The 26,987-nt window shown below is 43.3% G+C and overlaps 1 protein-coding gene across 1 annotated transcript in view; it reads left to right on the top strand.

Annotated features, from left to right (window-relative positions):
- Window positions 1-1,090: 1,090 nt before the first annotated feature.
- The window catches only part of LOC310709812 (vitellogenin-2-like), a gene marked incomplete at its 5' end in the record, with an annotated part of 37,431 nt that continues 11,534 nt past the window's right edge, over window positions 1,091-26,987 (top strand). The window contains 20 exons of the mRNA XM_083509851.1: window positions 1,091-1,355; window positions 8,403-8,423; window positions 9,079-9,230; window positions 10,862-11,113; window positions 12,784-12,945; window positions 13,065-13,213; window positions 14,398-14,548; window positions 14,654-14,811; window positions 15,163-15,328; window positions 16,635-16,760; window positions 17,116-17,334; window positions 18,192-18,409; window positions 19,416-19,513; window positions 21,350-21,471; window positions 22,179-22,280; window positions 23,953-24,072; window positions 24,283-24,454; window positions 25,033-25,126; window positions 25,747-25,932; window positions 26,522-26,654. Of these exons, the coding sequence (XP_083365977.1) occupies window positions 1,091-1,355; window positions 8,403-8,423; window positions 9,079-9,230; window positions 10,862-11,113; window positions 12,784-12,945; window positions 13,065-13,213; window positions 14,398-14,548; window positions 14,654-14,811; window positions 15,163-15,328; window positions 16,635-16,760; window positions 17,116-17,334; window positions 18,192-18,409; window positions 19,416-19,513; window positions 21,350-21,471; window positions 22,179-22,280; window positions 23,953-24,072; window positions 24,283-24,454; window positions 25,033-25,126; window positions 25,747-25,932; window positions 26,522-26,654 (3,066 nt within the window). The remainder of the gene's footprint in view (window positions 1,356-8,402; window positions 8,424-9,078; window positions 9,231-10,861; window positions 11,114-12,783; window positions 12,946-13,064; window positions 13,214-14,397; window positions 14,549-14,653; window positions 14,812-15,162; window positions 15,329-16,634; window positions 16,761-17,115; window positions 17,335-18,191; window positions 18,410-19,415; window positions 19,514-21,349; window positions 21,472-22,178; window positions 22,281-23,952; window positions 24,073-24,282; window positions 24,455-25,032; window positions 25,127-25,746; window positions 25,933-26,521; window positions 26,655-26,987) is intronic.

Raw genomic sequence — 26,987 nt, 5'->3', positions numbered from 1 at the left:
TCTTGCTGGCTTTTCCGGGAGGTGGGGGAAGGGACAGAGGGCAGTCCCTCAGTCCCTTCCCCCACCTCTCGGAAAAGCCCCCAAGAGCTGCGCTCCCTTTAAAAAGCCACATGGAGCATGTTTGCAGCTCTTAGGGGCTTTTCCCCAAGGAGGGAGAAGGGCAGCCAGTCATGGGCTGTCCTTTTCCCTCCTCAGGGAAAAGCCTGCAAGCACCACACACACGCTCCATGCGACAGGGAGTGCTGAGCAGAGCACAGCACTCCCTTAAAAGAGCTGTGTGGAGCATGTTTGCGGCTCTTGGGGGCTTTTCCCCAAAGAGGGAGAAGGAACTGACGGGCTGCCCTTCTCTTTCCTCGGGGGAAAGCCCCCCCCATGCTCCACACAGCTCATGAAAGGGAGCGCTGAGCAGAGCCTGGGATGCATACAGGCTCTGCTCAGTGCTCCCTTTAAAGAATTTTTTCTCTCTTGCATCCCCCCTCTAAAAACTAGGTGCATCTTATGGTCAGGTGTGTCTTATGGAGCAGGAAAATACAGTAAGCAATCAATACACCACACATGGAGGACTGTGCCTTTAAGCTTACATCCTCTCCAGCATAAAGGCTAGAGAATATAGTTAACTCTTGAGGAAGTTGTGGAGACTGAGGATTGCTACTTTCCCACAGCTCCCTAAGTCTCCTCCTCCAGTTCCTTCCCAAGCAATCTGAAGCGACATCATTTTGCCTGTCTTTGCTCTGCCCTTTTCATACCTCTGCTGGTTCTGGGAGACCGGAGAAGAGCGGAGCTGCTCACAGCAGGAGGAGAAACCCCTTGGCTACCTCTGCAGCCTGCCTAATGTCTGCCTCTTAGCTCCTCTCCAGCCTCTACTTCTGCCTCTTCCTGCTCATTGAAGTCCTATTACCACTTCAGCTTCCAACACCTCCTCCTCCCAGTCTGCTCCCTCTTCTCCCTCTGACCACTCATTGTCATCCCACCCTGGCTCTGAACAGGGGCGAAGGAAGGCGCTGTCATTCCTGGGGCAGGCGTCACTACATAGGGTGCGTGTGTGGCGTTGCTACATACAACGCATGCGCCATACGTAGTGACGCCGCACATGCGCTGTATAGCGGTTTGCTGCAGGCGCCGCTCCAGCACCATACAGACGGTGCCGGGATACCCCCAGAGCTGCTACAGCCGCAAACGGAGGATCCTCCAAAGGCGGCTGCGGTGGCGCAATGGCTGCTCGTGCCCCTGCGAGCCCCTGTGGGATGACTTCTTGTCACCCCCGCAGACATGGAACCCGGAGCATACAGCTCCCCACACCCCCTGTTGTGACACCACTGGCTCTGAGTCTTCTTCACTTGGGGGTTCCCCAGCTGGTACCTCCCAACCCTACTCTGCCAGACCATGACAGTTAAGTAACAAAGGTCCTGCTGTCATGGATGAGCCAATGATACGGCAGGGTGTTGGGTTTCCTCAGCAACACAAGTAGCATCTTGATAGCAGCAGTCCAGTAAAACATCTCTCCCCCCCCCCTCATTAAAATACATATGCCTTGGTAACTTTTAAAAAAAGTATTATGAGGTGCTTCGAGCACATTTTCTTTTTGGGTGGAAAAGCAGGATACAAATTAAATGACCGGCCCCTGAACATGTGAACCGACTGCTGGAACAGCAGTGTGTTTGATGTGACATGAACATACAGCTGGGATAGCTCAGTCAGTAGAGCATGAGACTCTTAATCTCAAGGTTATGAGTTCAAGTCCCATGTTGGGCAAAAGATTCCTGCATTGCAGGGAGTTGGACTAGATGACGCTCGCGGTCCCTTCCAACTCTACAGTTCTATGATTTCAGTTGATCTGTGGTGGTCATTCAAAGCAGCAAGACACCACGTGAAACTGCCAGCATGAAGGAATAAGCAAGGCAGCCCCAGTACATGACAGAATCCTGGGAAGTGGCCAAAGTAAACAGATTGAAGGCTAAACTGAAAGTTCTTTGTGGAGAACTTTGGGTCCAAATTGTGTGTATGTGTGTGTCAAAAGTTGTTGCCTCAGCGCACCTCCACCCCAACTGCTGCCTGTTTCACATTAGGAAGCGCTCTTCTGCCACCAGTGGTGCTCCCCCTGGTGGACAACAGACACAGTTTGTGTTTCGCATGGAAAGCTGCTTTGCACCAAGTCAGACCATGGGTCCATCCAGCTTACTATTGTCTACACTGGTTTCTAATGTTGTATTATTTTGGGAGGTCATAAAGCTACCAGTACTTCTGTGAAATGTCAGAATGGGGGTATAAAATCAACACACCAAATAAGGATGCATGCACACAAGGGATCGTTGACGTATGAGAATATTCAATCCAGTTCACATTGAAAGGTGAACCTGCCTAATTTGCACTTCCATAACAATACTGTGGTACCTCAGGTTAAGAACTTAATTCGTTCTGGAGGTCCATTCTTAACCTGAAACTGTTCTTAACCTGAAGCACTACTTTAGCTAATGGGGCCTCCCGCTGCCGCCGTGCGATTTCTGTTCTCATCCTGAAGCAAAGTTCTTAACCCGAGGTACTATTTCTGGGTTAGCGGAGTCTGTAACCTGAAGTGTCTGTAACCCGAGGTACCACTGTACAAGGACCAAAACACTGTTGGAGGAAATGGACAAGAAGGAAGAGGTTAATTTCCTTCATGAGTGTAAATCACCCTATGTATGAGATAAGCCAACAGGCCAAAGGTCAGCCAAGACAGCTGCTATGGCAATGGCCCAGTGCCACCTATCTAAGTGACTGAGACATGTCAGCTCATTAGTCAGTCAGTGAATCTGTCTGTCTGTGTGCCGGGGTCAGTCTTGAGAAGTGAGTCAGAGTCTGTGTAACATCTAGAACTGCTGGAACAACAGAGATATTTTTTGTTTGTATATATCTGTATCTATATCTGCAAAGTCTACCAGCTGTATGTATATATCAGCATCCGGAACTGTATTACTGAAGCCTAATATTCTACAGCAGTAAACTATTTTGGATCTTAAGCTGCCTCTACATGGTGACTGGGACTAGAGACAATTCCACTGCGTGGGTATCTCACCTCAGATCCCCAATGAACACACCCACCCTTTGATGTCTGCAATTCTCTGAATTTTGCATTGCTGTTTTTTCAGCCAAGTCATGTTAACAAAAACAAATATGGTAGGGTAGTAGGGTAGTGTGTGCATAAAAATGCATATATCAGTGAAAAATTGCATACTGGGGGCGGTTGCCAAGACCACATAACACCGGTCTTGAAAGAAATACATTGGCTCCCAGTACATTTCCGAGCACAATTCAAAGTGTTGGTGTTGACCTTTAAAGCCCTAAATGGCTTCGGCCCAGTATACCTGAAGGAGCGTCTCCACCCTCATTGTTCTGCCCGGACACTGAGGTCCAGCGCTGAAGGCCTTCTGGCGGTTCCCTCATTGAGAGAAGCAAAGCTACAGGGAACCAGGCAGAGGGCCTTCTCGGTAGTGGCGCCTGCCCTGTGGAACGCCCTCCCATCAGATATCAAATAGATAAACAACTATCTGACATTCAGAAGACATCTGAAGGCAGCCCTGTTCAGGGAAGTTTTTAATGTGTGACATTTTAATGTATTTTTAATCTTTGTTGGAAGCCACCCAGAGTGGCTGGGGAAACCCAGCCAGATGGGTGGGGTACAAATAATAAATTATTATTATATTATTATTACAAAATTTTATTTAGAACTATTAGAAGGCATGCCTATATAATAGGTTATGACATGCCCCTCATCTGTCCTGATTTGAGCTGGAATTACAGAAGCTATCCCGGCTTCTTCTTCTTTTTTTAAAAAAATCTTTTTATTAATTTTCATAAGCAAACAGAAAAACAAAACAACCGTACATAAAAAAGAGAAAAAAGAAAACAAGAACAAGAACAAGAACAAACAACAGAAAACCTAAATGGACCAAAAAAGAAACACATGAATTGACTTCCCTCCATCTCGATTTTGGATTGTATAAGATTGTAATTCCATTCTGCAGTTTTCATTTTATATCATCTATGCATCACAAGAATTATGTTAAACCTACTGTGATTTTTAGATTTCTAGAATTTGTTTCCATATATGTTATAAATTTGGTCCAATCGTCATTAAACTTTGTATTTTTTTGCTGTCTGATATTCTGAGTCATTTTTGCCAATTCTAAGTATTCAAATAGTTTAATTTGCCAATCTTTAACGGTTGGGATATTAGGGGTTTTCCAATTTTGTGCTAGTAGAATCCTAGCAGCTACAGTTGCATATTGAAACATTATGTAGTCTTCTTTTTTAATCTCGTCTCCGATCATACCTAGGAGGAAGGCTTCAGTTTTTTTTTTAACAAAGGTGTATTTAAGTATCTTTTTCAATTAATTGTATATAGCTTCCCAATTTTTTTTTATTTCTTCACACTTCCACCACATATGATAGAAACTGCCTTCTTTGGATTTACACTTCCAACACCTATTATCCCTGGTCTTATACATTTTTTTCTAATTTCACGGGGCTGATGTACCAACGGTACATCATCTTTTCCATATTTTCTCTAAGGGTGGTGCAGGCAGTAAATTTCATACCTTTATTCCATAGCCTCGTCCAATTATCATAATCCAAATTATATCCAAAGTCTATTGCCCATTTTATCATAACTTCCTTGACCTCCTCATCCTTAGTATCCCATTCTAGTAACAGGTTATACATTTTGGATAGAAGTTTGGTTTTACTTTCTATAATCTCTACCTGGAACCTAGATTTTTTCTCATCCATCCCCGTTTTTTTGTCTTCTTTCCATAAGGCATTAATTTGATGGTACTGCAGCCAGCCTGTTAGTTTGTCTTTTAGCTCTTCATAGGGTCTGATTTTCCATCCTTTTTTAGATCTTTCCAGGAGGTCTTCATAGTTCCATCTCTCACCTTCTATATTCGTTTTTTTATGGTTAAGATATCAATGGGCGATAACCACCAAGGGGTATTTTTTCCCAACAATTTCCTATTCTTTTCCCACACCTCTAACCAGGATCCTCTGATGATATGATTTGAGAAGCCTTTCTGCACCTTTTCCTTATTCTGCCAGAGATAGGCGTGCTGAAGCTATCCCGGCTTCTGATTTGCTTCTGGGATGTTGGCCCATTTTGGCTCCCGCAAGAGTATGGCCCCAAAATATGCCCCTTTGGAGGGGGGTGCACTCTCTCACAAGTCACCTGGCTCAGTCAAGAGTGCAGCCTCCAAACCATGCACCCCAACTTTCCTCTGAGGCATGTTGGAGGGTATGTTGTGAACATCAGGCCTCTTTCAGAACTGTGGCCCTGATATGGATGCCTTTCTCACCCAGGTGGCTGCTATATCTTATATAAAAAAGGAGACAGGGTGAGGGGTTCATAAGACAGAAAGAGACAACCACACCTACAGTGGCAACGCAACATAATCTTGGGGGACTTTTCAACAAGGCTCCAACAGCTTGTACCAGGGCTAGGGGACCTCAGGTCTGGTGGCCAACAGTAGTCCTCTTGGCCTCTCAGCCCAACCCATGGCATTCCCCTCAAGCCACCCTCATTTCCCCAGACCACACATTCACGGTTCCTGCTCTGTGCCTACCTTGAGTTCTTTTACTTGGCTGGAATGTGTTCATGAAGTATAATAAGTCCTCTTGCATGCCTAACAAGAGAGAGGAAGAAAAGGGTGTGTGGTGTGAGAAACTTTGAACTTTTGCATGGCTGGAATGTAGATAAGGGGCATATCAGCTACTCTGCCTACTTTTGCCCCTGGCCATGCCTATCATGGGCAGCAGTGGCCCCTGGAAGGATGCCCCTGAGGGAATGTGGCCTTCAGGCAAAAAAAGGTCACCTACTTCCAAGGAAGCTACAGGAATGGATGGGAAAGAAGACCCTCCAAGCTTAGCTGTTGCTGATGTTGCTGATGCAACGTAGCAGGACGTGAAAAATTTTGACAAGCTGGAAGATGTGCAGAGGAGGGCGACCAAGATTATCAAGGGTCTGGAAACCACGACCTATGATGAACAATTGAGGGAGTTAGGTATTTTTAGCCTGGAGAAGAGGAGACTGAGAGGAGCTATGACAGCCATCTTCAAATATCTAAAAGGCTGTAACATGGAGGATGGAGCAAGCTTGTTTAATAATAATAATAATAATAATAATAATAATAATAATAATAATAATAATTTATTTATACCCTGTCCATCTGGCTGGGCTTCCCCAGCCACTCTGGGCGGCTTCCAGCTGAATATTAAAATACAGTAATACATCAAACATTAAAAGCTTCCCTAAACAGGGCTGCCTTCAGATGTCTTCTAAAAGCTTGGTAGTTGTTGTTCTCTTTGACATCTAATAGGAGGGCATTCCACAGGGTGGGCGCCACTACCAAGAAGGCCTTCTGCCTGGTTCCCTGTAACTTGGCTTCTCGCAGTGAGGGAACTGCCAGAAGGCCCTCAGTGCTGGACCTCAGTGTCCAGGTAGAACTATGGGGGTGGAGACGCTCCTTCAGATATACTGGACCAAGGTTATTTAGGGCTTTAAAGATCAGCACCAACACTTTGAATTGTCCTTGGAAAAGTACTGGGAGCCAGTGTAAGTCTTTCAAGACCAGTGTTATATGGTCTCCCAGTCACTAGTCTAGCTGCCGTATTCTGGATTAGTTGTAGTTTCCAGGTCACCTTCAAAGGTAGCCCCACATAGAGCACATTGCAGTAGTCCAAGCGGGAGATAACCAGAGCATGCACAGAGCATGCTTACTCCTGCTCTGGAGGCCAGGACCCAAACCAATGGATTCAAGTTACAAGAATGTTGATTCTGACTAAACATCAGAAAGAACTTTCTGAGGGTAAGAGCAGTTCCACAGTGGAGGCTGTGGATTCTCCTTCATTAGAGGTTTTTAAGCAGAGCTTGAATGGCTTTAGTTGATATTCCTGCATTGCAAGGCACTGGAAAAGATGACACTCAGGGTCCCTTCCAACTCTTCAATTTTATTCACATATACACATATACCAATGTGTATACACATATACCAATGCAGTTCACATATACCAATGAAGCCATGCACGTGAGCCGGGCTGTCTTTCAGATAGTTTTATATGATTGCTGATGTCTCTGTCCTGCAGTTGAAAGAACACAGATAAGAGCTTGGGACATGTGTGTCAGGTCAAAATGACCTTGCCAACCTTATGTCTAAATACAAATGTTTCAAAACCTTCCAGCTCATCATGGCCATCCACGATTCTCCTTCTGGAGTAAACATTTCTATATATATATTATTAAATAATCATGTATCCTAAGTTTGCCATTTTTTTAAAAAAAGAAATTAAATCTCCATCATATATACTCTTAGCAAATTCAGGAAGCTGAGCCAAGACAGCGATGTAGCTAAAATTGAGAAATAAGAGAAGGTATCAACGTGTGGGAGGAAGGGGTGGTCCCAAAGTTTGCAGAAGTACAGATAAAAACATATTTAGGAAAGACAGAAAAGGCCTAAGGGGAAAGGAGGAGGAAACATCCCAAAATAGCCCAGTGAGAATTCTCCAAATTTTGCACTGCACTTCACCAACCCAGTAATGAGTACAAAAATTCATATACTGGGAGAATGTGAGCATAAAAATCCATGTATTAGTGAGATTATACACACACACACACATCATGAAGGGAATCCGCTTGCAATAAATAGGTACAAAAATGTTTACTATGAGAAATTGCACAAAAATGCTGATTTTTCATGAAGATAGAAAATGTTGCAGAAATATGGAGGACTGAATTTAAGTTTGGAAAAACGAGAAACCGACAGCACCAAAACTGAAAGATCTGTCCTGCCTTACTGGTGGAATTAATGGGAGAACAACCTTTAGTAAGCCAAATCGAACCATAGCTTGCCGGCTGGCTCAGATCATGAGCAGCTGCACTTCACAATTCCATTGAAGTTGCCCCTGTTTCCTGCCCTCCTCCACCCTGTGCTTGCATCGCAGCAGTGAATAGTTTGAGGGGGCGCATCAATATTTTTCGTTCTCTTTATAAAGCAAAAAAAGCCAATATGGTTGCCAACAGAATGTTTGAGCAACTTGAGTAACCAAGTTGATAACTCAATAACTCCTCCCCCTGCACCAAATGCCTGTTAATCATTCTTTGTGTATAAAAGCTGGTGTTGTTCCCTGACATTTTCATTCACCTTGAACATGAGGGGGGTCGTTTTTGTGCTGCTCATCACTCTTGTGGGTAAGCTCCCTACTCCCTCTGCCACTAGGTAGGGATGGGGATCTCTAGGGGGGGCAAGGTAGAATTGGAAGTCTCACCTCACCCTATCCCAAATGAAATCTCTATCTATCATCTATCTATCATAGATTATCTATCTATCATATTAAATTACAATTCTTTCCACTTACAAATGTATTTCTTCCCCACACAGGGAGCCAGAAAAATGATATCGGTAAGTCAAGCTCTCATTATTAACATGCTATCTTTTTGGTAGTTATTGGCTTAAGCGTAGAGAGGTTGTCTGTGGATTTGTGTAACAGTACTTTACATTTTGCCATCCCCCCCCCCTTCAAAGGGCACAACACACCACAAGGGACCATGTAAGGGTTGTTTTCATTTTTTGTGGCGTGGAGGGGGAGCGAGAAGGATAAATTTATGGGAAGGTCAAGATTCACAGCACGAGTTATAGGCCTGCTCTTAGATACTGTATGTCCAAGCTGTATAGCCTATTAGTTACTAGTGAGTAAGCCTATTGAACTCAGTAGGACACACTTCCAGGTAAACATGTATAGGACTGAATTGTGCAAGGATTATTTATTTATTTTTTGGCATTCAGCTATGTTTAGGAATCACAGAAATTGTTATTTACATGTAAACCTGCTTTTGAGAGACAACCTGTTGGTTTCAAGCTGAATTCAGCATCCTGACATATACTAGAAATATTATAATTCATTCACATATTTTGCATAGTTTATTTTGTATAATTTATAGTACCTTGGGAATGTGCTCAATTCCCAAGCACCACAGATATTAATGTTACTGTTGTGTTCTTATTTGTGTAGGGTGCTATAGGTACTCAGAATTATCTCCCCCCTCCTTTTTAACAGAACCTGGTTTTAGCAATCTCAAATCCTACCTTTACAACTATACCGGACTCATTCAGATTGGATTGGAAGATGGGGATTTAGAAAAATCTGTCTTAAAACTGTCTTGCCAAGTAAAGATCAGCAGAGTGTCCCAGGAAGACCACATTCTTAAGGTAGATTATGATAACAATTTTTAATTTTAGTGACTAAACATACCTGCCAAGCTCTTTCTTTCTTCACCTGGAATCGTGTGGCTTTGGTTGGCTGGCATCCATCTGTCTCAGGGAGTGTGCTTTCAGGGGTGAAGTAAAACCATCATAGAGTTACAGAGCCTGCTGTGGCTGTAGAAACCAATACAGGAGAGACTGGTTTTTTAGATAGCTGGTTTGATGTTGTTGTTTAGTCGTCTCCGACTCTTCGTGACCCCATGGACCACAGCACGCCAGGCACTCCTGTCTTCCACTGCCTCCTGCAGTTTGGTCAAACTCATGCTGGTAGCTTCGAGAACAGTGTCCAACCATCTTGTCCTCTGTCGTCCCTTTCTCCTTGTGCACTCAATCTTTTCCAACATCAGGGTCTTTTCCAGGGAGTCTTCTCTTCTTATGAGGTGACCAAAGTATTGGTTTTATAGGGGACCATTTTAAGTGGAGAAGGGGTGGGCAGCTTAAGCATGGAAGCAAGTGTCTAGAATCTCATGAGAGGCAGGCGGAAACAGGTTGAAGGATCCCCACCCAAAGCTCTTTTCTTTGGAACAAAAATGCCATTGATGCTTTTGTTATGCGTTTTGGTATGTAAGGTGATATCAACACTTAAGGCTATTGATTTCAGTGGTTCCACTCTGAAGATGACTAACATTAGATATCACCCAATACTTTTGGGTTAACTCTTTCAGCCAAAATATACAGATGCTATCAATACATTTTCATCCGTGAAGGAACTGAAGGAGAATGGCTTATTACAACTCGCACAGAAACAAAACATGGCTAGACTAGTGAGGTCCGTTTATTCAGAATAGCTCAGAAAGACATAAGCATCAGTGTAGCTACGTGGGATCTTCTAGGAGATTTCTACTAAGCTAGTGAAGAAGATGTGGACCAGCCTACCAATGCCTGCAACTCCTAAAGAATTAGATGGGCAAACTTGAACACAAATACAGAAGTTTGGTAGCTTAACACAATTTTTTATACTGGGGTGGACAGGTGAGTTGTACGTCTGGGAAACTGATAAAAGGGGGGGGGAGTGGACATGACAGTAACCTCATCAAATGCTTTAGAAATGTAGGAGCTGTTTGTCATTCTGATAGGCCTTGTAAAATTGGACAGAGCTTGTGAGGGTAAGCCTCCATTAAGAGAGGGGGTGGAATGAGCAACCAGAAACAGATAAGGGGGACGGTGTATGAAAGGCAGCAGAAGAGAATAAGTTGCAAGGTTAACCAAAATGGAGGACTCTTGTACCAGAGCACAATGAAGTGTTTGCCAGCATACAACAATTTCCAGCATTGTGTCATAACACAAGGAACAGCGCTGAGGTCATGATGAACCTTACTCAGCATACTATTCTGGTCCCAACTAGAAGGAAGAAATAAGGTTACTTATTACATAGTTAATATGTAATATATAATAACTACTTAATACATAGTTACTTGAGAGTAAGGGCCCACTCAGGAGATACATGTTCTCACTTTTGGTGCCACATTCAAATTTAGGTAAATCTTTCTCTCCTCCTTATATGACTCTTCTGTTGCTTGCATGTAAATATTTTAATTTGGTTCAAATCTTCACTCCTCTGGTGCTTTTGCTCTTAGGTCCTTTCTCCACAAGTGGAAGAATACAATGGAAGATGGCCCAGAGATCCAACCTTCAAAACACCCACTCTCACTCAGAAGCTGGATCTATGTTTTCCTGAACCATTTAAGTTTGAATATAGAAGAGGTTGCATTGGAAATATTTATGCCCTTAAAAATGTCTCAATCGAGTGCATAAATATAATAAGGGGCATCCTGAACTTGCTGCAGATATCTGTAAATGAGATGGAGAGTGTGTACGAGCTACAGGAGGTATGGCATTTTCTTGGTCTTTTCAGATTCTAAAATGACTCGTTTTAAGAACAAACATTAGAGTATTAGAATCATGTGGTGTTGTTTTTACATGGGAACTTTCTGAAAGTGTCCCCCAGGGCTTGTTCCTGTGAACCACTTAATTGCTTTCTAATCACTTGATTACTTAGCAATTAATGACTTGCATCTGAACAGAAGTGAGCTAACTCCGTTATGAGCATTGTGTCCGAAATTATGAGTGGTGCTGCAAAAGCTCTTTCTGTCGTGTTTGATTTATCATGGCTTATTCATACATTAATGGGACGCGGGTGGCGCTGTGGGTAAAACCTCAGCGCCTAGGACTTGCCGATCACATGGTCAGCAGTTCGAATCCCCGCGGCGGGGTGTGCTCCTGTCGTTCGGTCCCAGCACCTGCCAACCTAGCAGTTTGAAAGCACCTCCGGGTGCAAGTAGATAAATAGGGGCCGCTTACCAGCGGGAAGGTAAACGGCATTCCATGTGCTGCGCTGGCTCACCAGATGCAGCTTGTCACGCTGGCCACGTGACCCGGAAGTGTCTGCGGACAGCGCTGGCTCCCGGCCTATAGAGTGAGATGAGCGCACAACCCTAGAGTCTGGCAAGACTGGCCCGAACGGACAGGGGTACCTTTACCTTTATTCATACATTAAATGTGATACTGTAATGATCTAGTGATGAACATGAATCAGCATGCAGAACTATAGGGTTTGAAGAGATGTAAAGGACATCCTGCCAAACTTCCTAGGCCAGCCTTCCTTTATCTGGTATAATTCAGATGTTTTGGAGAACTGCCGTTAGCTGCAACCAGCATGGCCAGTGATCAGGGATGATGGGAGTTGTAGTCCAAAATGTCCTTAACCATCCCTATTACAATCTGTCATGCCAACTAAATCAGAGAGTGCCAAAAGTAATGTGCTACTCCAAACGTTTTCTAAATTAAAGAACTTCATTGTCTGAGTAGTGCAAAACATCTGTGTAGCTTGTGATGTGAGATTATTGCATCACATGCAAATATTGATCAAGAAGCCACAATACACCTCAGGTTTCCAGCTATATAGAAGCAGTGAGATAAACATATATGTAGTGATCACATATGATTAGTGGCTTTCACATTGACCGATGAACTTTCAGACCTTGAAGATGAAAACAAAACCTTCCTAGTGAGCTACATATGGGGATGGGGGAGAATTTAACATAGGTTTCTCACTTGAATTACGCCTTGTCCACAATGATCTCATTGAAGATAAATTGATTTCAAAGATTGGGAACAATATCACTCCAGATTGGGAACAATATCACTTTCCCCAAGTTGCACCCATCTCTGGTACCTCAAGAGAACCATGGGTGAAGAAGAACATCAAAAATGAAATAAATTCCTTCCCACTCAGCCTATCTAAATATCTATTGCCCTGCATTGCCCATGCTTACCTATTCCCATCCTAAAAACATATGACTTTACTCACTTCACTCTGATGAGCTTAGTGTGCCTTGTTCATTCCTGTTTTCTCCTTTTAACAAACTGTAAACTGAATTATGTGGGTTAATAGGAAGTGAGGGAGACAGTTATGTAGGGCACTGCATTGCACGAGACTTTATGATGTTCCTAGGACCTAAGATTTTGTGATTTCATTGTTGTCCATTACTCTTTGCAGGATGGAGTTGGAGGAACTTGCCTAACCAAGTACATTGTCCAAGAGGACAAGGCCAATAATGTAAGCACCATTTCCCGAACCAAAGACCTCAGCAACTGCACAAACAAAGTTGTGAAGAACATTGGAATGGCCTATGTCCGGCCTTGTCCTACATGTCCTTTGGTAAGGAGCCTTAACAGCAGCCATTGATGTAAATATTCACAACGGAGGTTGCTTCAAATAGTATAAACCAAGTTAATTTTAAAAGAACTTGATATAAGCAGTTTATTTGTCCTTCTTAGAACATCACAAACACAAGAGGGGCTGTGGCCTTCAACTACCGACTAAAATACATGGATACCGGAGCCCTGATCACACACGTTGACTCCCGGCAGGTGTATACTATCTCCCCATTCAATGAAGTTGGTAGTACTGCTGTTATGGACGCAAGGTATGTCTGACATGGTGGTATAATCAGAGCAAGGGACAAGCATGTCACCAGAATTGTGGATTGGTTTGCACATGCATGCACATCACTCTATTGGCACATGATTAGGCTGTGCTTGCTGACTGGTAGCTGAGAATGGGAAACCCTTCAAAAGCGTTGTGTCTAAGGTGATGTCAGGGGAGATGCAAGTGTTTGGAGTGTTTGATCTGTGATGGCTGCAGCATCACATGAAAATATCACTTCATTCTGTGGTCAACAAGTGATGACAACATTAAAGATATAGCAGCTCTCCAAATGGTTAGCTGATTTTCTCTTGAAGTGAGAGAACTCTCAAGGTCAAGGACAGCCTATCTCCGTATAAACCATCCCAGACTCTGAGTTTATCATTCCTTTCTGTGTGTGGCTCCTCCATGTGAGGTCTGGAGGGTGATAGCATGAGAATGGGCCTTTTCTGCAGTGGCTCCCCATCTGTGGAATGCTCACCATCATTATATATTTTTAGGTGCCAGGCAAAAACATTCCTCTTCAACCAGGCCTTGGGCTGAGTAATATTTATATCCTTTTAATTTGTGGAAAAGAGGGGCTATTGTTTTGCTCAAAATAAAAAAATTCCTTCTAGTAGCACCTTAAAGACCAACTAAGTTAGTTCTTGGTATGAGCTTTCGTGTGCATGCACACTTCTTCAGATACCTTAACTTAGTTGGTCTTTAAGGTGCTACTAGAAGGAATTTTTTTTATTTTGACTATGGCAGACCAACACGGCTACCTATCTGCTATTGTTTTGCTGTTTTGGTTAAATTATTTACTTGTGTTTTACCTTGTATTTTAGTCTGTGAACTGTCCTGAGATCTTTTGATGAAGGGCAGTAATATATATAATCAGTGTTTGATGCAATGCTGGATGAAGAATGCTGCCTTGAAGCAGCTCTTATAGGGTTTGAAACAAGAGTCTGAACCCAGGACTTTCTTCATGTGAAGCATGAGATCTACCATTGAGCTGCATGTACAGGTTGTGGAATCCTAAACTGACCAATGTTTTGAGCCCTCAGACTGGGCACCATGGTGATGCTGAACATGGGCTTCTCTCAGTCAAAGTGAATGCATTTCCTTTCTGTCAGAATCTATAGACTTCAACCTTAATCCTTCTTCTCAGCGTTAATACATGAATTTATTTCTTACCCCATCCAGACAAAACTTGACTTTGATCGAAACGACAACCAACCAAGACAAAATGCTAGGGAACTTGCTGCAAAACTACGGAAATATTCATTATCAGTTTCCAGAAGACCTTCCCCAGATGGCTCTGCACCTAATAAAGACCGATAACCCTGAGCCACGGGTGAGACGTTTCGCAACAGAAAATGAACGGAAGGCCTAGAAAATGATTCTAAATAGTCAAGAAGGGAATATAACCAGTTCCTTTCGCCCTCTGTTTACCTTATAGATGGTGAAAATGCTCGAGTGGCTAATTCAGGAGAGCCAGCTACAACTCCATCCAGAAACGCCAGCCAAGTTCTTAGAACTTATTGAACTTTCCCGAGCAGCCACCTCTGAAGATCTTGAATCTCTCTGGAAACAATTTGCAGATAGACAGCTATATAGGTATTTGATGCTGTTAATGTGCAACCCGTGATTTTAGTTGGCACGGCCAGCTCTAGGTGTGAGTGGGGCCTCAGTGTAGTGTCCTCTAGTGGGTCCCTTCCTCTGTGCACTGGTAGTTCTTACTTGACTCGAATGGGTGGTTGGAGGTCATCATGGGTGCTCTCTGCAATTTTAAGCAACTGAAATGGTGGCTTACTAGTCAGCAGGGTGCTGAAAAAAGAGGGGACCAAGACAGCCATCAAAGGTGGGCTCCGCTGGGGCACTGGAAGTTGTCCAAGGATGCCAGGTGATTATGCTGATCCTTCCAGTCAGGGGAAACAGAAGATGACGATCTCTCACCTTGCTTTACAGGCGCTGGCTCTTGAGTGCAGTTGCTGTAGCAGGAACCACCAATACGTTTACATTCCTGAAGCAAAGAATTCAAGAAGAGTCTCTCAATTCCTTGGAGTCTGCTCTCAGTCTTACTTTGGCCTTCCATTTAACAAAAACCAGTAGCCTTACCTTAAAAGCAGCAGCAGTAAGTATACTGTTTAATTTTACCTACTTCCCTAAGCAGTAGGAAGCTTCAGAGCAGCATTTTAGTCTTAGTTTTATTTCTGCCTTCAGTGAAAAAGATCACAAGAGTACAAAGCTTCTTTTTCTTTTGAATAAATGATATGCAATCAGTTTTAATCAGTTTGTAATCTCTCCACTTTTTCGAGGTGGTTAAAGCGTTTGAATAATCTTGAGCCTCAGATATTGAGATTTACCTCAGAATTAATATGATCAGCAGCCCTAAACAAATTACCGAAAATAATGACATTGTTTCAATGCTGTGTGTAATCCTTTTGTTCCCATATGACTAGTGTTTCTTCACAGTATCATTTTCTAGCTTGTTTTTTGCACTTGCTGTCCTTATCTGCTGACACTACCATTTGATACAATTGGTAGTGGCAATGACCCAGATGATTTTGTTTATGGGGTCCATCATAGCGGTGTGATGTCATTGGTTATTACACCCCATGTGATCTTGCTTCAGGTTGCATAGGGAAACAAGAGCAAATCAGTGAGGGCAAGTAGAAGAAGTAATATGGTGCTGAAACGGACAGCGTCAAAGCGATATATGTTTTCGCTGGGTGTCAGAATAGGGTGTGCTTTTGACATTCTCAGGAATAAATATGTAATGGGACCAGAAGTTGAGATTTAAACTATTGCAGAAGGCCCGTCTGTGTAGTAAGGCTTATAGATAGCAAGATGATTGGTTTTATCATCATCATCATCATCATTACCTGTCCTTCATCCTTCAGTCAAAGTTACAACAATTAAAAAAACTAAATTAAAAATTATTTTAGAAGCTTACAATTACAAAAAAAAAGGAATCAGAAGAAATAAGGTGGTTCTGAAAGCACACATCTCAGGTGTCAATGGCCAGGGTAAAGGATTTTGTCTTCAGCATTTGCCAAAAACATTTCCTGGTTGCACCTCTATGGAGAGAGAATTTCAAAACTTAGGAGCTGCCACAGAAAATGTCCTCTCCCAGGTCACCACTATCTAAGCTACTGAGGGCTGTAGAACTACTTAGAGCAGGGCATCTGTAGGGAAGGAGGTGGTGCTTCAGGTGATTGGGGGGTCTAAGAAAAATGTAGGAAGGGCTGAAAAATCTTTATAGTGGGTCATTATTTTTGGTTTCAAGCTGTAGTTCTCTGTACCGGAATTATTAATGTAATAATTTTTGTAAGCCTCCTTGAGCTCTGGGAAAAGTGGGTCAGATATATTTCAAACAAACCAATGGTTCCAGCAAATATCCACATTACATTACATTGTCTTTGTTTTGGCTTCTGCAGGATCTGATTACCTCTCCTGGAGTTCAGAAATCCTCAGCGCTTCGCATCGTCGTTGACTTAGGATATGGTGCCATGGTAAACAGGCACTGCACTGACTTCCGCCCCTGCCCTGCTGAAATTCTTCAGGTAACAAAGCAGTGTTCACATTTCTTAAAAGTGTGCAAAAACCTGCCTGCAGATTGGCGCCTTGGGTTGTGGGAATTTGATTGGGACTCATTTATTCCCTGACTTTCGCACATCCTAAATGTCCCAAAGCAGCTCTCATCTACAAATGCACATGTGCATTCTGAGAGAAAATGTGTTTAAAAATATATTTTTTTTCTAAAAGGGATTCAAGTTGTGAGTTTTGTGTGGATGAACTGCTAGTTGTTTTGCTGTTCTTGAGTTCCTGTGCATTCCACACAGGCAAACATCACCCCTGAATTTCCTAGGAAAGATCAGCAACTGAACAAATAACACGAGACCCTTGTTCTGTTTCCAGCCTCTCCATGATCTTGCAGCTGGTGCAGTCAGCGAAGGACACGAGGAAGACATGGTGCTGGCCTTGAAGGCCATGGGCAACGCAGGAGAACCAGCCAGCATTGATTACATCAAGAAGTTCTTGCCAGGGTTTTCATCTACGGCTCATGCTTTGCCAGAGAATGTCCAGACCGAGGCAGTACTAGCCTTGAGGAAAATAGCAAGGAAGCAAGCCCCAGAAGTAAGCAAAGTCATTCTTAACCAAATAAATGGGACGCGGAGCAAATGTCAGGTGTAATCTAAGATAGGGGCCAGGAAGCATGCACATTAATGTAGGGCACTGAACCTGGGTTATCAGCAAATGGATGCCGTGCAGTGCAAATTATTTTGCTAAAAGTGTATTTGCTTAGCAAAGGATCCTCCCAAGGGCACATGAGAGGCGTTCACTGGGATGGTTACGTGGCCTTCTGAGAGACCCTTGCCTACCCTCTCTCACAGAAAGGTAACATGGCGGCAAGCAGGAAGTGCAGTGCCTTGCAAAAAGGCATTTAACTGCTTGTGCAGTTAAATGTTTAGGGGTACTCTCATTTTGACTCAAGAAAAGCACTATTTTATAGTTCAAATCAGGAAAAATAAATACAGTAAATGGACAAAAGTACAAAGATTCACTAAATGTTTAGGGGTATGCGTCCCCCTGCGTCCCCCCCCCCAGGGAAAAACACCACTGTATATATGTGTGGATATTCTCCAACGTTTGCAAAGCAGTTCTCTAGCCAAGTCATGTGTTTAAAAATGATTATTCTGGGGATAAAGTGTGCATAGAAATGCATAAATTCATGAAAATCACATGCAAAAATGCATTCTTTTAGGGAAAATTGCTCTGCAAAACTTGTATATTAGGCAAAATGCCACACAAACATGCATATTAAGAGAAATTTGCACTAAAATGCTGGTGGATTTTCACAACATGATGTGGAAATTGTGGAGATTGGAAAAACGTGAAATTGACAAATTTGCCCATTTCTAGTCATAAGGCAGCTTCCTTTACTGGTACATAAATTATCGTTTAACTTGTGGCATTGTCCTTTTTCTCTCCAGGTGCGGGAAATTCTCTTTCAGATCTTTGCAAACAACTCTCTTCCTTCTAAAGTCCGGATGGTGGCCTGTGTTGTTTTCTTTGAAACCAAACCTGCTGTCCCTCTAGTGACAGCTTTGGCCAATGTCGTGCAAAGGGAGAGAAATCTGCAGGTTGCCAGCTTTGCCTATTCGCACATGAAGGTGTTGGCCATGGGCAAGATTCCACAGCTCTACGACCTGTAAGTAGATGGAGAACTACAAACAAGGGAGCCTAGTAAACCAGAACAGCATCAAGAGTTACTGGAGCTCCATTGGCCTGGTTGCAAAAGTCCTGTGCAAGCAATTGGTTCACACCTCTGGCTGTTTGGAAGGGAAGGGTCTTTCAGAAAGAGAGAGAGAAATAGGGTAGGAGAGAGACGATTGGTGGTCATTCACTTTTTTTTACTCTGGTCCCACCACCAGCATGCAGCCCCCCAAATGTTACACCCTAAGGGAAAGAGGCCTTCAACAGAAATAAGGTTCTACATCCTTAACCGACACAGTCAACCCACCCTATGAGGTTGGATCCTGAATTGATTTCCCACCTGCACAGCATCCACTCACCAAAAAGCAGGCCAGAGGGTCGCACCGGACGCATAGCCAAGAAAGGCACCTTCTCAAAGTCTGGTGAGCACTTGCCCAGCTTTGGGAAGGAGGCATGAGGGCTCAGACAGGGCCCTAGAGCCCTCCTTCCTCCTTCCCAAAGATGGGCAAGCACTTACTGGGCTTCGGGAAAGAAGTGAGAGTGCTCTAGGACCCTGCCAGAACCTCACACGTTCTTCCCAAAGCCTGGCTTAGGCCAGCGCCACAAGGTCTGGGGGGAGGGCATCATGTGGCCTTGCACAAGCCAGCATGTGACCAAGGTCCGCCCCTGAGCAGGCCCCATGTGACTGGGAGAACCTTTCAACTCCACTAGGGTCTTTAAAAACAACCAAAAAACAATAACATGGAAGGTTTTGATTCCCCTCTTCATTATAAGTAAACATCTTCCCGAAAGTTGCTAAGTCTATTGCAGTGCCTTAAATACAGTGCTTTTTTCGGGGGGGCAGGGGTACGCATACCCCTAAACATTTCGTGAACCTAAGTTTGGCCTCATTGAAGGGCAGTATTTCAATATGAGTAGGAAAATGAGAGTACCCCTAAACATTTTTTAAGAAAAAAAGCACTGCTTAGATAGGATTATATTGTTCCACTGCTGTCCCTTAGGTCTGCAGCTTGCAGAGTTGCCATCATGCTGCTCTCTCCCAGACTAGAGAAGCTGAGCATTCGCTACAGCAGCGTCATCCACATCGATGGCTTCTACCGTAAGTAACTGGTTCGGCTGCTTGATTTCCTTTTTTCTTTTTAAGCTGGATTACTTGTCCTGCGAGATGTTGCTGCTGTACGAAGCTCCATCTTTATATTTCAAAAGATTATGGCTGCATCATCCCATGCTGTGCTTTGGTAATATATTAAACGAGGAACTTATGATGAAGGGAGACTCATGTACCAAGGTCCCATGTCAATGTCACGGACTTTAGATGTTGAAGTGGTGAGGGATCTTTTGACTTCACACCACATTCCTCAAACAGGTTTCCTTCCCATTGTCAAATCCAGCACAAACTCCTTATCTTTACCTATAAAACCCTTCCATAAAGCCGCTCCCCATTCTGGGGGAGGGGGGATGCAGGCAGGCCGTGTGCACTCCCTTTGTCAGCGGGGGTGGTGGTGGCCTAGCCTCCCGCATCATTGAGGGACTTGGCTGCGTCACGGTCCCTGGCCAACCTATCTGGTCAACCAGGGGGTATGGCTTACGCTATTTAAACTGCTGCGTGGCTGGGGGGCTCTTCCTTCTTGCCTCCTCCTGTGTCTGAACTCCTGCCCTAGTTTCATGCGTTTGCCTTTGGTCTCGCTATGGACCACGGTTGGTCGCCTGTTTAGGGGGCCAAGTAGGAATTTTCCCACTTAGCAAATTGGCCCCAGCCATGTGGTTTTTGCCTGCCTCGTAGCAATTGTCACAACTTTGTACGGTTTGGCGGTTAGGTATTGGTAAAACCTGGTTTATGGGAGGGGAGGTAGTGGCCTTCACCTGCCCCTCCTCTTGAAGGGTATTCCGTTAAAGGGATCCAGGGGTGTGGATCCTGTCCAAAGCCTGGGTATGGACTAGGGCCATGCCACGACCCCATCGGTGACCCTGGGGGAGCTCGCACTTGATGTACATCAACAGGGCTCCTCCTACAGGTGGTTGACCCTTATGAGACTATCTGCATGGTGGGCAGGAGTCAGATATAGTCAGTTCAGTTCCGATGCCTAAGCCAATACTGCTCACATCTGGAACCAATAAACTTGTGGCCTTAATTATCCCATTAACCCAAAATATTGGTGTTCGTGTGTTTTATTTTCCAAGAGGTGGGGGTGGGCTCAGGGCCTTGCCATACAATATATCTCCCCATACCAGGGGCGCCATCTATGTGGGGCCGTGGGGACCATTTTCAAGAAGGGGGCTAAGCCCCCACAAAAGTCTGCAGCTATCCTCAAAAGGGACGGGAATGCTTGGCTCTGCCACATCCTTTTGAGGATCTCCACCGGGGATGTGGCAGGGCAAAACGTCTTCACATCTAAAGCCCTAAACAACTTGGGATCAGGATGTCTAAGGGATCACTTGGCTCCCTATATCCCTGCCTGGAAACTGCACTCTTTGTATGAGGCACTACTGAGAGCGCCATACGTACTGGGAGAGACCCCTGCCTGCAACCCTACCAATCAGTGTAGACAGAACTGAGCGAAATGGACCAATAGTCTGTCTCGCTATGATTCTACTTGCTGTGTAATTTGCAAGTGAGTACAGTGGTACCTCGGGTTACATACGCTTCAGGTTACAGACTCCGCTAACCCAGAAATAGTGCTTCAGGTTAAGAACTTTGCTTCAGGATGAGAACAGAAATCGTTCTCCAGCGGCGCGGCGGCAGCAGGAGGCCCCATTAGCTAAAGTGGTGCTTCAGGATAAGAACAGTTTCAGGTTAAGAACGGACCTCCGGAAGGAATTAAGTACTTAACCCGAGGTACCACTGTATATCGAATCACATCTAATTTTCTGTGTGGAACAAATCCTACAACGAGCAGCAAACAGTTTTTATTTATTTTTTAAATTCCTATCATAGGAAATTACAGAGCTGGTGCAATTGGAAGAGTCTACCTAATGAATAGTCCGAAGACACTGTTTCCATCAGTCCTTGCAAAGATGAGAGGCTACTACGCCACTTCAGCAATGGATATTGCAGAGGTAAGTACATATCAATGGGAAATGGTATGTAATTCCTTCTTCTAAAGCTACGGTTTTAGAGGAAAATGTTAGCTTTTTCATTAGATCCAACATTATTATTACTATTTGAAGGCATGAAGCTTAAAATTAAGGCCTCAGTTTTGTCAATGGTGCTGGGAATTGGAGCTCTCCAAGGGATTTTCCAACCACACTCAGCACCCTTAACAAACTACAGTTCCCGGGATAGGGGGCGGGGAGCCATGACTGCCAAAGTGGTGTAAGAGTACTTTAAATGTATGGTACAGATGTGATGGTAGTCCAGCTACATCAGGAGCGACCTAAGCTATAATGCTGAGGGCCAAATATGCTTTGTTTCCATTGCATGCTAATATTCCTCCTGTCCCTAGCAACCAGCCATGTTGCTTGCCAGGGGCAAGAATGGTAGTTTATCATAAACAAAGGAACACTGCCAAGAAAAATACTGTGTGTGAAGTAGTCATTTCAGTTTGTGTTTCAATGCTTCAGTGTAGAGAAGGTATTGAAAAGAAGTTACCTGAGATGAAATCGTACTGTCAATGGAATTCCTCAAATATCTTCTCTGTTCTGTTTAGTTTCCTCCAGGCCTTTTCTTTACAAAGATTAACTAAACCACCTTTCCTCATTTTCTTTTCTTCAGAGAATCTGCACTTCATATTTTTGCGCATATAAAGCTTATTTGTTTTACATAGGTTCGTTTCGACCTGGAAGGACTGGCCGATATCTTCAAAACACAAGATATTCCATTTGCTGAGTCTTCAATGTACAAAAAAATTAGGGCGCTTGGGAAACTGGTATGTGTGTGCCTTTTTGTTGTTGTTAGTTTGAATCGCAGTACATTTTTAATTGGAAGTGTGGCCTGCCACTTCATTTGCTTTTTTAGCCTAACTTCATCCCCACTGAAGGGGGTTGCTACTGCCCTGATGGATCAGGCTAATGGTCCATCCATTCCAGCATCCTGTTGTCACACTTGTCATCCAGATGCCAGTGGGAAACCTGTAAACTGGACCTGAGCACAACAACACCCTGTCCACTTGCAATTCCCCAGCAACTGATAGTCAGAACCATACTGCCTTTGGCAGTGGCCATAGAACACAGCCATTGAGGCTAGTAGCCGCTGCATTTTGCATGCATGAATATATATGTTTCTGGATGTTGCCGCAAACCACTCTTCCTCCGACCAAACCTGATAAGTAGCTGAAAGGACAACAATCCCCCATCTAGCCTGAACCCTCCTAAGAGAAGTCAAAAGCTTATTCCCAGAGCCAAACACTGCATACCATGTGTATCTTGGCTTGATCTCCGCTATCCCAGGTTCTCACCATTTGTTGCCGAAATCTCGCATTTATCATCCTTTTCATTTGTTTGTTTCAAGAAGTTTCAGAGAACATTTGTAGCAAATAATAGGTGTTTAGCTAGCATAGGAACACAAAAAGAGCACTGCTGGGTCAGCCCAAAGTTCCACCAAGTCCTGCATTCTGTTATCACAGTGGCCAACCAAACGCCTATGTCAAACTTGTGAGCAGGACCTGAGTACACAACATCCCCCCACAACATTCTCCCCAGCAAATGGTATATATAGAGGCATACTGCCTCAGCCAGTGAAAACAGAACATAGTCATCGTGACTAGTAGCCATGGACAACTTTTTCCTCTGTGAATTCGTCTAATCCTCTTGTAAAGCCGTCCAAGTTGATGGCCATCGCTACTGCTTCTGGGAGTGAATCCCACCATTTAACTACACCTCCTGTGAAGAGTACAATTCAACTCTCCCATTTTAGAGGAGTTGCAAACAACACATTTTCAGACTTTCCCATGGTGGGTTGACAGTACGTCTTAACAATGAGAGTCAGTTAATCAATCAATCAATCAATCAATCAATCAGTGGCAACCATGTGCATGCACACGCAATCTGTAGATCTCCTCCTATATAAATAAAATGCAAGGGTGTCGTCACGCTGCGATTCGTGTGACCATCTATTGGAGACTACGCCAACTTTGGTGTGATAGCAGACAGGGAGATGAGCAAGCAGCATGGGTGGCAGGTGGCTAGGCAAGCTGTTTAATGGGGGGGGACAGGTGCTTCACAGAGTGGTTTGGTTCAGTCACCCCAAAGTTGGAGGTGTCTATAAATACATTGTTGCATCCAGGCATGCAGAAGGCATTATAGGTCAACGATAAACTCCTGCCAGGCAAAATAAATAAAGGAGGGTGTGGAGCAGGGGCAGTGAGGGGTATGGATCAAAGAAGGGTTATGGCCTGGAGAGAGTCCCAAAGACCAGATATAGAGAGGCCCAGAGGTCCCTAGGCTTGCAGTTGTCTACCCCTTGTCCAAAGAAAACCAAATGAGTATGTTTCAATTAGCAACTATATAATTTCTGCAATAATTAAAGGTAAACGGACACTATGTGAAACCCGACATGACTATAAGCAACCTCAAAAAAACCAATTATTTCTCTCTTGCCAGCTAAAGGGATGGAAGGAACTCCCTTCAGAAAAGCCTCAGTTGTTCAGCTCTCTGAAATTATTTAGTCATGATATTGCCTTTGTTCTGGTTGACAAAGAACTCATTGAAAAGGCTGTGAAGGTACGTCAAGTATAGTGTATTTTAAAATGGGGTTTCAGAGTTTTTAGGGGGTTTTGAATGTTTTATGTAGTTTTTCAATTTCATTGTTCTGTATGTGACAATGACAATAAAGATATCGTATATATCAACTTTTGTCAGTCTGGAAGGGTGTGGAAATACTCTCCATCTCCGATTGCTGATTAACACACTTACATCTTTAATTTTGCTTAGCTTGTGACCCAACCAGCAGAGATGCTGACCCCCCTGTTCCAAAATGGCATAACAGGCAGATGGACCCAGCCCATATTGGCAGGAGAACTTCGACACATTGTACCTACCTGTGTAGGCCTCCCACTGGAACTTGGCTTATATAGCGCCAGCGTGGCAGATGTTTCAGCAAAAGGTGAGCACTGGTACAGCCCCATACCACCTTAGCTTTGTTAGTGATCATTGGGGATGGTGGAGAGATTCAGTTCAGCTTGCATGAACCTAATTTTCACTCTCAGAAACAGTGTGTGAAGCGGAAAACAGCTATCCTTCAAAAAAATTGCACTTCTCCTGATTTTGCGGTGTAGTTCCCCATCCAGAAAATGTGTACACAGATGTGCATATTAGAGGAAAGTGTGCCTAAAAATGCACATATTCATGAAAATAACATGCAAAATACTATGTTAGCAAAATATGTATATGGGAATTTGCTTGCAGAAAAGCACATCCTGGGAAAATGCCAACAACTTTTTGTGATTACACACACACACTCATACTCATGCAAACTGATGCAGTAACATAGTGAGCTGCTGGAAAATTAGAAACTTCAGAGAAACCAGTATTGACAGATTCACCCATCTCTAGAACTTAGTGAATTGCTTATACATTTGTGAAAATGAAAATATGCTAGCTGAAAACAAGAAATCCATGTCTTAAGTTCATTTTTCACTTCATGCTTTTGACATTTAATCACTCTTTTTTTACTTCCTGCAGTCGATGGGAAGATATTTCCTTCATTGACTAATGACTCTGGACCAGAACAGTTGCTTAAAGCCAGCCTGCTTCTTAGTGCTGACGTTAACTCAAGGTAGGCATGATTGCTGATATGAAATTCGGATTGCTTAATTTTCTGATGAATGGTGAAATTAGGAAGGAATTGTTTACATAGTCCAAACTGGGGTTTGGTAGTGCCTTGGCCTTCTGTCTTCTGTTCCAAAGATGGGAGATATGAGTCACACTATTGCAAGTTTTTCAAGTGGGGCCACTTGGCACCTGGGAATGTCAGATTGCAGGTGTAGCGGACAGCACTATACCTTTATCAAAGAAGACTATTGCTTTGGGCTTCCATTACCTCAGTCTGTGAGAAATTACAGAGGCAGTGCTTACCCAGGTTTGGCTTCCATTCAAAGGAAAGGTGACAAAAGACTTTTAAAAAATTATTTAATATCTGAGTTTATTTGTAACTATACAAGTCCACTCCACCAAGAAAGAAAGTCCCCTACCACTAAAATTCATAATCTGCATGATCTAACAAAAATATTGACACGGCTCCTATGTTTGAATCACTAATAGTCCCTTGTGGTTATATTTACTGACAGATTCTCATTCTGTATGTTGCATATTAAATGAGATTCTAAATGTGTGTACAGTGAGTGTGAGGGAATAGTTTACATTATTATCTAAGTTGGTATTTCCATCTTTTTTCAGCGTATCAACGCATCTGGTAGGAGTGATGGCAATCAACACACCACATTTCCAATCTGGTCTTGAATTCCACGCTAAATTCCATGCAAACATGCCGGTTAAATTTGATGCCAAGATAGACATGAAAGAGGAAATATTTAAGTTTGAAATGACCCCAGTCCAGACGCAGACAGAATTATTGGCTGTGAGGTACAGTAGCTATAACTTAATTGTGGCAAATAGCAGTGAATTGTGCTGTTGCAAAAATTATAAATATATGTTGGTTTCTTAATGCAGTAATACTTCTGGAAGTATACAGGGTTGCTTTTTCTTTTTAATTTGTCATGTTCTCGGTGGTTTCTAAACATCTATTTACCTTTACAGGCAATTTCTATTACCGGTATTTGGTGGCCCTGATCTTGCAGTCCTTACCAAGGCAATAAAGTAGATGAGAATTTTGCCTAAGTAAGGACTTCAGGGTCAGCCTCAATAGACACTAAAGTGGCTACTACAGATCAAAATGCAATTCTCACTACAGTGGAATTCCAAGAGCAACAAAGGATGTGCGACACAGCGATGTCTGGAGTGTGCTTTGGAAAGGTTGGCCAACTCTCTCCACCCGCAGATTCCTGAATCACACGCCTCATTTGTGTCTCAGTTGTTCTCAGTATCACCTCTGTCATTCATTCAAGTCATGACAAACATGAGAATGACTGGACTGAGAATTACAGTGACCTTATATTATGTATATTTGGTTTATTCCACTTACATATTGAGTGTTTTACACCTGTGCTTTCAGGACTAAATTTTATGCTGTGTCAAGGAATGCGGATGAACCAAATTCATCTTTGATGACCCCGGTTCCGCCAGAACTGATTGGATTTGATGTTCTAGAACAATGCTTTGCATCATCAAAAGTTAGGACCAAAAGGGTAATGGATAGTACATTGTAAATATACACACAGCAGTTGATCCAGGTCCTGCTGCTGATTCCAGTTTATTTATAAATTTCCATACTTATCCAATATGCTCAATGGAAGAATCAAAATATTTGTTTATCCACTGAAATATTGTGAAGTAAATATATACCGTTTCAGTAATTCACAATTGTAGCCTATCTATATAATAAAACGTCACTGAATCTACTTTGTGGAAACGCGTTGGGGCACGGAGTTTACCTATCTATGCATATCCAGGCATTAAGCTTTAACTAATCTGGTGAAGTAAATACAGTTTCATATAAGGGGGGGGGAATTGCCTCAGAA

This window comes from Podarcis liolepis, assembly GCF_965112155.1.
Source record: "Podarcis liolepis genome assembly, chromosome: 6".
In the NCBI taxonomy this organism is placed as follows: Eukaryota; Metazoa; Chordata; class Lepidosauria; order Squamata; family Lacertidae; genus Podarcis; species Podarcis liolepis.
The sequence above is the reverse complement of the archived record's forward strand: the minus strand, read 5'-3'. Positions and strand labels throughout refer to the sequence as shown.